Raw genomic sequence first — 11,507 nt, 5'->3', positions numbered from 1 at the left:
GAGAGGGGCTGGCCGAGGCATAGCGGTGACTCAGCGGGAGACAGACTGTGAGTCTACCCGGAGGCCAGGAGAGCTGAAAGTGAAACCGAAGCACTTTCCCTTCTGTTGCCTAGGATGCCTTTGCCTAGATTAAGGAATGCAGAAGAGACCTTCAGGATAACTGGATCCTACCCCGTAAGAGAAAAAGTTGGTGATCGGGGCAGGACAGCGTGGGTAGAGGAAGAAAGGGAGAAGGGAAGGGAGAAAACATTTAAGTCTTGATGTATTTATATATTCTAGGGTGAAAGAGTTGATTCGTCCAGTGGCCTTCTCTCCTGTAGCTCCAGGGTGACTGGAAGACCCTCCAGAGGGCTTTTGCAGAAGCTGGAAGCTGGATGTTGGTAGTAGTGTCTCCCTTTCCCTCCCAGAACTCGGATCAGTACCGACGCTCTCCAGCTTCCTCCTTAATGAAGATGAGGTTCACCGTGTCCCGTCAAAGTATGACCAGACGTTAGATGAGAAAACAGACTACGGATGTTTCCTGGAAGAAGTTTGCAAACCACAGCACACACCTTGGGTCCAGAGACCCCCATCAGGTACAACATAAATTCGTCCTATATTCTCTTTCTCCACATCACTTTGTTATTACTCACAGGACTGTCCTCACAGGAGGTCCTTCCACGTTTCTTGGGAATCACCGTTTCCAAGCATCCATCACCCTCCAAAGCATATTCAGCTTTCCTGCCATCTGTCTGTGTAATTCGTAATTGAAGAGATTCGAAAATGTGGTCTCACTGACAAATACGTGTAATTTTCATCCCAAGAAAGCAGATAACACAATCCTACTTTCAGTGGCTCTCAAATTGTTAAAATTTGTCTTTCAACTTTTAGTTGCCTTCTAAGAAATGTTTCGCTCCATTTTATCCCTCCAAGATGAACGATCCAGCAATGATATGCGGCCTCCCTTCAGCACGTAGGTCTGGGCCGTCATCAGCCAGGGCCCAGAGGCAGAACAGGTATGATTCAGTTCTGAGTTGACAAAACCCATGTTGCTCTTGCCCTTTTGGCTGAGCCGTAATGTAATTCGGATGAGGTTCAATTGTGTTCGTGTCTGCCTCTCTCCTGGATGTCAGAGGAGGAAGCCTTTATGAGATCAGCGACCCTTCACACTTTCACAGATGTATTGCTTGTGGCTTCCGGCCGGAATATGCGTTTGCAAATGAGCCTCCCTCCAATTTGACCTTTTCCAGAACAACTCCTCTAAGTGCCCAGAGTAGGCTCCCCCAGATTCCCCCCCAAGTTTTGCTGAGGCTGGATGGGTTGCAGTCATAGCTCTTCTCCCCATGGCTACCCACCAGCAGTTTTTCCTCTAGCAATTTTTCTTTCTTCACGAAGTACACCTGACGTCGTATTTGGAAAGAGCAACGGGGCTAGGTCATAGTTTTATATTCTGACACAAATAGAAGCTAGAGATCACGTTTATGTGAAAAATGAAGCCCTGGTGTTATTGAGTAGAAACTCCACTATTTTATTGTGGAACATCTCGACTGACGGATCTGTAAGGAAACAGTGATAGAAGGGGCTGACTTTCGTTTTGTGAAACATTGCAAAAGGTCCCTTAGAAATATTGTATTTAAAGGGTTTTATTGGGTGCCTTGGTGGCTCAGTAGGTTTCGTGTCCGACTTCGGCTCAGGTCATGATCTCATGGTTTGTGGGTTCGAGCCTCGTGTCAGGCTCTGTGCTGACACCCTGGAGTCTGAAGCCTGCTTTAGCTTCTCTGTCTCCCCCCCCCCCTCAAAAATAAGTAAACATTAAAAAAATTAAAAATAAAAAAATAAATGTTTTATCATATTTATAAAGTTTTAACTAATAATTTTTATGGACTCTTGCTTTTAAACTGCACATAATAAGGGAGGCCATTTGGGAATAGAGAAAATTAAAAAGTGCTCAGGTTCCCAGTTCTCTTGCGGTCCTTTCCTCTCTAGCTCAGCCCAGAGTTCCTGTGCTGTTTGCCACCCCATCTCCTATGGCTTTGGTGACTTTCCTGTTGGGCATAATGCTGCCTACTGTCTCTCTTCTGCTTTGCTCTAGCTGTCTCCACTGTACACAGGGTTTGTCAAAGACTATACGGGACAGACTGGCAGACCTTCATAACGGTTGCTCCTTATCTTCTAAGCCAACCAGAAAGAGCTGGCTCCCTCAAATTCTAACCTTGCCCTTCTCTTCAGCGGTGGCTCTTTCCTCTGGCCCCAGTTTGCCCCCCCCATGTGCACACTTGTGTACCCAAGCAGATATCCTGTGCATACGTGCACCGCTTGATGCACGCGGGCATCCGTGTGTACTGCCTTCCTGGGTGCACACACACAGGCCCCCAGGTTCTGGGGTTTTGGAGTATCTGATAAACTAGTCATTTTTTTTCTCCACGCTGTGCTCAGAATCATTTGAGATGTAGATACAGGTGTCAGATGGAGATAAAAATGTCTATTTTGCTACTGATTAGAGGATGTGCCTTCTGTGGGTAGAGAAGGTGAATAGGGGGCTTGCAACCCTTGACCTTAAAAGTAAACTTACCCAGAAAACGTGCAGGAAGAGTGAGAATCTGCCAGCCAGCTTAGTAGGGATGCTTGCTTGCTTCCTGTGGAAAGGTTGGCAGGAGGGAAAGGGCTTCAGGAGCAGGGCTGGGCCCGCCTCCTGAGCACTACCATCCGTATGGCTGCAGAGCAGGAAGGGAGCACCAGCAGTGTTGAAGGGATCACTCCTGCGATACCCCTCCTCGCTGGGGGCCCCACACAGGCCCATTCGTACGCCAGGCCACTGACACATGGAGAAGCACATAGCAGAAGCCAAGCAATCCGAAAAGTGGGGAGAATCAGGACTGAAGGGCAAGCGAGAAAGGGAGTGAGAACTTGAGACAGGGTCACTCTAGAGCCTTTATCCACATCAGGGAGTGAGTCTGGGGCCAGAAGCGGAGCAGATGGGTGATGGAGAGGACAGGTGAAAGGCTTGCATGGGAAAAAGGGAGGAAATGCTGAGGGGAAAAAAAAAAAGGAAAGTGTGCTTAAAGAATACTGAATTTGTTTATTTGTTTCCCCCACATTCCAAAAAGAATTTGCAAGGGCCAAGAGTTGTATGTTAACGGGCATCGATGTGTAATTGGAAGGAGCACGTGGGAAGGTGGGTACAAGAGAGGTTGCAGAAGAACATCAGGTCAGCCTTCTGTATGTGGAGGAGTGTGAGATGGCATTTCAAGGTTATCAGGGGGGCTCTGCTACCAGCCATGACCTGGAGAGGGGCTCCCGGCCCCCAAATTGACCAGGGGCTGGAATTAGAGCTCCCTAGCCCCACTTGCCCTGAATGGGGAATTTTGCCTTGTTCCAGAGCAAGCCTTGGGACTTAATTTGGGGGGGGGGGGGGGAAGATGCTTTTTTAGTGATTGCCTTGACATTTTGCTTTTTACTTTGAAGAGGATCTGACTCTTTGGGAGAAGGGAGGGAGTAGTAGATCATTATTATTATTATAGCTAGCGTTTATTGAGCATTCAGTATGGGCCAGACACTGTCTAGAGTGCTTTGAAGGTACCAATTCACTTCCTCGTCGTAGCAACCCACATGAGGTTATGCGCTTTTAATCTAGTTTATAGATCATGAAACAGACACAGAGAGGCTTAGCAATTTGCCTGAGGGCACACAGCTAGTGAGCAGCACAGCTGGAATGCAAATCCAGGTGGTTCGGCTGCAGAAGCCAAAAGAGGTGGCAGAAAAGAGGGCAGAGTCTGGCTCAGCCCCATCTTAGCTCTTTCTCATGCGAAAGGAGCAGAACCCTCCTAAGACTAGTCCCGAAATCAAATTCAAATCCTGGATTTGGGGTCTGCATTTAGCTGGGCCCTCAGAGAGAGTTAACTGCCTTAACCAAACAGGCCAAGCGGCGTCTCTTTCTGCCAGAGCACCAGGTAGAATTTCTAGGCAAAGGCGGAGCCATTGCCGTGTCTGAAACTCTCAGAATGTGTGCAGAGTACTTCGCCTCTGCTGCAGTGAGTGGGCGGGGGCCTGGGGGCCGGAAACAAGCGGTCCAGCCAAGATAGAGAATTCCAAGAGGCTCAGCACTGTCAGGGGGTTCGTTTCGTCATTCCACAAAAATGTTTACTGAGCACCTACTGAATGCCCCCCGTCGCCTCCTTTTTCTTGGTGCGTTACTGTATGCAGACACCCGTTACCAGGTTCCTCGCAATTCCAAGCCTTCCTTGCCTGGTAGTGCGCAGCCCAGACCCGAGGGCCCCCACTGACACATGGACTGTGTTCAATAACGCTTGGAAGCACAAGTGAGCTCTGTATTACCACCCTTTCGGCAGGGGCGGCTGGAGCGCCTGGGAGCCCCTAGTTCTAGCCCTACAGAGCCACGGGGACCGACCCAAAGCGCCAGCCATCAGCTTTGTTCCTCAAGCCTCTGGAGAAAACCTTTGATTTCATGGGGATGATTATTTTTATTCTTGCCCACTCAAGGATGAAGCCCAAGAAACAAGAGGTTGCCCTTTTCAGAGGTATCACAATGGGTCACCTCCAGCCAAACCCACTGTTTTTTGTTTTTTGTTATTTCTGGGTTTGGTTGAGCCTCTCTTGGAAACCATTACTATACAACTTACTTAAAAGAAAGAGTGGAAGGATTGGGCATAAGAGACTCAGACAGAGGCGGGAGAGGTGGGGGGCTTGGGACAGGGAGGCTGGGAGTAATGTGTTGTCAGAGAAAGTGCAGGACAGGACACATTAAAGTCACAATCTGATCTGAATCGATTCTGTTTTGTAGTGACATTTTTTTTTAATCTTTTGCAAAGTCTGACTATTCCAAGTTTGACTTTTGGCCAAGCCTGGAGAATTGGAACTTTGGATGAAGGTTTCAGAAAAAGACACAACACACACACACACACACACACACACACACACAGAAAGGGGGAGGAAGAGAATGGGGAGGGAGACTTTTATCCTAAAGTCATTGTAAATCCAAAGCAGGGTTTTATCCTCCACAGTTAAATGAGAAGGAAAAAAAAAATCAAGAATACCAACATTTGAGGTACAAAGACTGTCATGGGCCAGTGGAAGTTTGCAAAATTATATGTAAATGACCAAAGTTTTTACTGTGGTGGCCCTGTGCATTCCCAAAGCTAATCCCAAAGAGAAAATCTACTTAGTAAAAGAAAGTTTTGTCTAATTTGGTTAACAGTTGAGAAGTGACAAAAATGCTGAATATATTAATAATTTATATTTCCAGGGTAACACTATATCTTTAATGCTTCACTGCCAAAGGGAATTCAGATTGGCTTAATGCTCAGAGAAAAAAAGCCTGAAAGGCCTTCTTCATATTCTGTATCCAGCGCTGATGAAAATGGGTGTAAGACATGTGTTCCGATAATAGGCACCATGCATTCTCTCATTTCTGCATAATTTGTTTTTATCCCATACTGTGCAATGTATATTTGTTATCCGGAAGGCTTCCCGGCCTGACACTTGCTTTCATGTTCTAACTATATCAGTTCATGAGGCAGGAGGTATTTGTTGGGGTCTCACATTTTAGATAAGTACTGTAGTGACATGTAGTGTAAGGGCTAGAACTCCTTACTTGCAAGACCTTTTCTAAGGTTTACAGAATCCCCCTGCCCCTTGCATGCACGTTTAAGGTTCACTTAATGGGCAACGCAACGAACTGGGTTTTATCTTTGTTTTCTGCACCGTCTCTGTACAATCAAGTGTGATGGTTTACAAATTCCAGGTCACCTCATTCCACGACCTCAGTCAACAGCCTAGGTCAGAGCTCCCTGAAACCCTGTCCGTAGAAACGGAGTAAGTTAATTTATTCTCCAGCTGATCTGGGAGAAGACAAATCATTGTAGTTCAGTTAAATGGCCTCTGGAAACAGGAAAACCTGTTTTCGAATTATTTATGTAAAGGGCGTCAAAGCTAGGGAACAAAAAAGGAAATAGGGGAACAAAAGAAAAAAAAACGAAGGGGAAAAATGTAAAGCCCCACAAACACAACTTTAGCCAGTTGGATCCCTTGTTCATTTTACCTGTTTCCATAAAACAACAGAAGTCTCAGTTTGCCGTTGGGGTCTTAGAAAAACAAAATTTTTGTTTGCTGTTTTAAATGTATCGCTGTGTTGTGGGTAAGGCGTAGATCCAACTGGCATTGAAAACCCCAATCTCCTAAAGATCACTAACCAAGTCTCCCCTGGACCCTGAAAACTTGCCTCGCTACGTTCTGGGTTGAGCAGAAGGTTCAAATCCACCTTCCCTCCCCCGGGGAGAGGGAAGCCTTTTCTCACCAGGCCTGAGAGCCTGGATGGAGAGTCCTGCGACTCGACCCCTCGCCGGTGGAGGGCGGAGCCGCAGAGGGAACACTCCCCTGGGGAGCGCGTCTCCGGACCCGCAGGTCGCCGGCTCCTCAGGCGGCCGCCTAGCGTCTCCGAAGCTGAGCCGATCTGTGCGCAAAAGGCAAGGCCAGCCTCCCCGAGCCCTCCCGCGCGCGGAGAAGTTGTCATCCTAAAATAACAGACTTCGTCGGACGTTGTTTCTGAGCCAGAACTCAGAAGTTACTTCCTCGCTCCGTGTCTTACGGAGACGTGTGGAGGCTGTAAACCCAGTCACGCGTCCCGCGGGCCCGAGCTGCGCGGCTCTCGGGTCCCGCCGGCGCGTGGTGCGCGCGCGACCCCCGGCCTCGTCTCGGGGTAGGAAGGGCGCCCAGGTCCGAGCTGGCGACAGTCCGCCGGGGCCGGCTTGGGGCGGGTCCTTGATTTGCCTGTTCTGAGAGCCGGGGCCCCAGTTTTTCGCGTGCGCCCTTGCCTTGAGGCAAATGCCCAAGACGCGCTCCAGTCGGGTGAGGGGAGGGAGCCCCGAATTCCCGCCCCGAAGCGACGCTCCGTTTAGGCTCCCCCCCCCCCCGCCCCGGACCTCGCAGCGCCTCCCGCCCCCAAGTACTGATGACCGTCACCTGGGCTCTCTCAGGCGCTCGCCCTCGGGCACCTCCGAGGGTGGTTGTGGAGGAGCAGAAGGTAACAAAGAAATCCATCTCTTGGGTCTTTATCAGAAAACGTTTATTGCCAGGGGGAGATCCTTCAGGAGACTAATTTGCTCTTGACCTTCCCCCACCCAGCTTTCTTGTTGGCACACTATTTACATCTGTACAACGTACGGTGTTTTTCCTACGTCGCGCAGGGCGCGCGCGGAGAACCCTGGCGGGCGAGGCGGCGTCAGAGCACCGGGGGGTGCTGGGGCGGGTGCAGGTTGAGGGCGTTGGGGTGGGCGTGGCCGATCAGGTTGAGGTAGTGCCGGTCCAGCCCCTGCACGGGCGTCAGGAAGGGGCTGTGCTGCTGCGCGGGGCTCGGGAGCGCCACCGGCGCGCCGGGCAGGTAGGGCAGCGCCGGGCTGCGGGCCGCGCCGTGCGGCCAGGGAAAGGGCCCGGGGGCGGCGCCCTGCGGGAAAACGGAGGCCTCCCCGGGGCTGTGGCCCGTGAGCTCGGCCCCCGCTGGGTGCAGCTGATAGGAGAATTCCGGCTCCGGGAGCGAACCCAGCGGCTGGAAGGCGGGCTCGGCGCCCAAGCGGGCCTTGGACTGCAGGAAGGCGAGGATGCGCGCGTACTTGGTGTCCTTGGTCTCCATCCTTTCCACGGTGGTGAGATAATGCACCAGGTTCTTCATGCACTCGTGGTAGCCGTAGTGGAAGTAGTTGGCGAACTCTGCTAGCAGTTCTGCTGGAGCGGCGGGCAAACCCGCAGGAAGGAAAAAAACCATGAGCAGCCCCTTCCCCACCGGGAGCCCGAGGCACCCTCCCGTCACGTTTTCTGGCCCGAGATCCCATTTGAGGCCTGTCCTCCCTTACCCCCAGTCTGGAGACCGGAACAGCGAAAGCAAAAGAACTCCTTTTCCTTAAGAGCCTGACCCCACCCTTCCCCACCTGAGAGGAGGGGACGGAACCAGCATCCCCAGAAACCTGTCCTCCTGTCCCCTTGCTTACGTAGAACCTCGGCCCGCCCCCAACCCCCTCGGGCCGCATCCAGAGTGGAGACCTCTCACGAGGACCCTTTGACCCCCACTCCCGGCCCCAAGTGCCAGTGTGGCGAACGCTCCCCGCCCAGGTTCCCCTTTGTCCAACCCGCGCCCACCTTTTTCCCTTCCCCGGGGAAAATCAGCGGAGTGCAGGGCCCTCAGGTACTGAACGGTCATCTCGAGGATCTCCGCCTTCTCCAGCTTACCGGAACTCTGCAAAAGGAGGAAGAGCTCCTCGCAGCGACCCAGCGGGCGCAAGCCAACGCGGGCAGGCTGGGTGCACGGCTTTATCCCGGGCAGCGAGCAGGCGCTGGGGCGGATCCGCGCGAGGGCCGCCTGGGGCTCGCCCAGCGCTCGACCCCCGGGGAGAAGAGGCCGCTGCAAAGGCCTCTCCGTCTCCAGACTCCCTGCATCCCTGCCGAGCGTGGCAGCGGAGGATCCCCAGCGCCTGGCTCTGTTAGCTCGGCCTCTGACGTTACCTGCTTCGCCAGGGCCATGGGTACCGTCTTGCCCAGCTCGTTCAAGCAGCGGTTTATCCGGTCCCTCCTCCGCTTTTCTATCACTTTGTGGGAAACAGGGGTTCTCTGCGAACAGAGGTTTGTACATTTAGGATAGTGTTGCCCAGGGAGTCGTCAAAGGCATGGCTGCAGCTGCGTGTCAACTGTCTTCCCAGCCCCCAACGCGGCCCAGGGACTCCCCCCGGACGGGGGTCAGAGGAGCCCTGCCCTCTCACGCCCGCACCAGTGCGCTCCTTTTCCGGCCACCCGCCCGCCCGGCTTGGGCCACGCAGTCCAGCTGAGCGCCAGGGCACTGGGGAGGTGGCCACCGGCCTCCCGAGTTGAGGAAGCTCCTCTCTCTGTCCTCGTTCCCCGCCCAAACCACTCAAGCTTCCTCCGCACGAGAGTCCCGTGTGCCTGCCGTCGGTCCAGCCAGGTGGCGGCTCCGGGAGTCAGACGCCCCCACCAGTGGGGCGCAAGGGCTGTCTGGGCTCAGCCGACTCACTTTGCGTTCCTTAAGCTTGTCTGACATCCTGGTCAGGACGCGCCCTCGGGAGAGGCGGTGGCGCGAGTCACCCGTCCACTTTCCGCCTCGTGTGCCTCCTCGAGTGTCCCAGGTAGACTGCAGCCTCCCAACTCCGAGGGGCTGCCTTATAAAGCGGTCATCTAGGGCTCCAAGTGCATTCACGAGTTGAATTATTCTATAGGATTAGGGGAGCTGCGTTTGGGGGGATGTATGCATTCAAGATCAGTTTTAAAGAAGTTAAGAAAAAAAAAAATTAGCAGCCGAGGGGGGCGAGCTGGGGGCAGATCAGCTTTGTTAATCCACGTGGCCCTTCAAAGGACACGTGATCGGCGGGGGAATAACATTTGCATGGCAACAGCCCCGGCGGGAAAAGGAGGCGGTAAACTGGGGCCGGCGGGCGAGCGAGCGCCTGCAGCAGGCGCAGAGCGCAGGGGCGCAGCGGCCGCGGGCACCGGGGGGCGAGGACCCTCACAAAAACAGTGTAGCCTCCTTTAGTCCCACCGCTGAGTCTCACACGATTGCCTGTTTACAAATCCCAGCAAGCCCGCAGTCCCAGCGCCGAGTGCGTTTTAAAGCCTGTCCAGAGTCATTAAAGTAATTAAGTAAGCCTTTAATAGGCTGTTCCGCCGGGTTCAAGGGAGAGCTCTTGGAGACGGAGGCGCCCCGTTTGTTCCCAGGCTTTTCTCACACGACTTGGTGACACGTCCATCTCCCCCCTTTTTGTTTACACCGCTTTATTTGTCCGGACATCCCGGCAGGTGTGGGGCTGCGGCTGGCACACGAGGCTCCCGCCTCGCCTCGCCCCTCCCGCCGGTCTCTGGCACGCGACGCTCCCCCCGACTCCCTGACCACGTCGCTTGCTTTCTTTTCTCCCCCCCTCGGGCTCTCTCTTCGCGGGGGGAAAGAGGCCCAATTTGTAGCCTATTATCCTATACGAAAATGTCCATTGAAATGTATGAATAGTTTCATTGGGCTAAATTTTAATAATGCCAGAGGGTGGGGGGAGGAGAGACAGGCAGGCGTGTGTGTGTGCGTGTGTGTGTGTGTGTGTGTGTGAGGGGGGGTGGTGGGAGGATTGGGGGGCAACACGGAGAAGAGTGGGCCGAGAAGAAAAGGGGGAATGCAGCTGGCCCAGGCGAGCATTATGCGACGTCACCTGCGAGAGGGGGCGCCTACAGACCCCTATTCATTTGCCTAATTTTGGTCAATTTAACAAACTTCAGGAGAAATTATTGTGGCTTTGTCAGGGAGGGTGAAGCCTTCTGATCGAATTAACAGCATGTTTTGATCCGGTAAATGTCATTAGAAAGGGAGAAACAATCGCGCTTAGAGGGCTCTGAGTAATGCGCCCAAGTGGAGACGCCAAAGCGCACGGCTCACAAAGGGAGCAAGTAGCTGCCACAGGGAACTTTTGTACCCGCCCATCGCCCAAGTTTTGACACAAAAAGGCATTATTTCATACTTGAATACGTTTAATCCAACGATTGTCTATTTTCTGCAAACATATTTTCACAGCATTGTTAACTTTTTATGTCCCCCTTTCGCGGGCGCCTTTTCTTAACGTTTGGGGGCGGGAGAGCGCAGACACTTTGGGCATCAATATTTGTCACTGAAAAGGGCTCCGTGAAGTTAGGGAAGTTGATCTCTTTTTTATGGTTTTAGAGAGCGAATATATCGGGGGGAGGAGGAGGGAGGGAAGGCACCAACAGAAACGAGGGAGGAAATTTGCTGGACGGGCCCGAGGGGAAGGAGGGGGGCGGCGGCGGCTGGGAACTCCTACCGCCTCCCGCGCCTCTGCGGGCAGCCTGGCCGGCGGCCGGGGGCCTCCTCCCCCACCCACCGGGCTCGCTCGCAGTTGCTGCCTCGGACCCGCACTCTGGGGTCTCCAGGCGTGCGGGGTATGGGTGGCGTGTGAGCTTTCTCGCAGATGGAAACTATAAAAATGGCTTTTGTTTTACGACCTGCTCTAGGGCCACCGAGCTCTCACCTTTTTCTGATCTGTTCCATCTGAGAACAACCAAGCCCTCTCCTTAGATATCCTTCCCTCCTTTTCTGCTCCGCACCTCGCCTAAATTCTCTCCGCTCTGCTGGACCGTGGCAGGGCCCGAGCTCTCCCTGGGGTGTCGTTGGTCCTCGGCAGAGGTGGCTAAGGAGGAGCCCCGCTCGCCGGTGGGACCTGGGGAGCTCCTAGGGCGCAGAGGCGGGCCCGGGGTGCTGGGCCTTGGGGAAGAGAGCGGCCCACCCGCCGCGGCCTGGGAGCTGTGGGGCCCGGTCGGCACCACGCACCCCTGGGGTCTCCCTCTCCGTCTCGCTCTCAGTCTCCTTGGGACGGTTCTTTTCTGCTTCACGCCAGATTGGACACGACCCGCACCCTCCCGCGCAGGTTGCTCTGCCAGCCGCCGGTGCCCTCTCAGGGGTTGTCGATTTCAGTATATTCACTCGCACACAAAGGGATTAAACACGAACCCTTATC

General features: G+C 53.6%; 1 protein-coding gene across 2 annotated transcripts; it reads right to left on the bottom strand.

Annotated features, from left to right (window-relative positions):
- Positions 1 to 7,216: 7,216 nt before the first annotated feature.
- Positions 7,217 to 9,040, bottom strand: HELT (helt bHLH transcription factor). Of its 2 annotated transcripts, none has more exons than XM_030311857.1 (4): positions 9,014 to 9,040; positions 8,491 to 8,595; positions 8,128 to 8,224; positions 7,217 to 7,716 (listed from the first exon to the last, which is right to left on the bottom strand). In XM_030311857.1, exons 1-4 carry the CDS (start codon positions 9,038 to 9,040, stop codon positions 7,217 to 7,219), a joined length of 729 nt encoding a protein of 242 aa, XP_030167717.1. The 2 variants fall into 2 exon arrangements, with proteins under 2 accessions (XP_030167717.1, XP_030167718.1); XM_030311858.1 differs by having other exon boundaries at positions 7,217 to 7,713.
- Positions 9,041 to 11,507: the final 2,467 nt, after the last annotated feature.

This window comes from Lynx canadensis, chromosome B1, assembly GCF_007474595.2.
Source record: "Lynx canadensis isolate LIC74 chromosome B1, mLynCan4.pri.v2, whole genome shotgun sequence".
Lineage (NCBI taxonomy): Eukaryota > Metazoa > Chordata > Mammalia > Carnivora > Felidae > Lynx > Lynx canadensis.
This window is presented reverse-complemented; position numbering and strand designations above follow the sequence as displayed.

Excerpts from the sequence above, each read along its gene's own strand:
- HELT (XM_030311857.1), bottom strand. The coding sequence starts at position 9,040 with ATGTCAGACAAGCTTAAGGAACGCAAA. Across the intron at positions 8,596-9,013 it reads ACAAGCTTAAGGAACGCAAA|AGAACCCCTGTTTCCCACAA; the intron begins GTGAGTCGGCTG and ends CTCTGTTCGCAG. Across the intron at positions 8,225-8,490 it reads CCATGGCCCTGGCGAAGCAG|AGTTCCGGTAAGCTGGAGAA; the intron begins GTAACGTCAGAG and ends CTCCTTTTGCAG.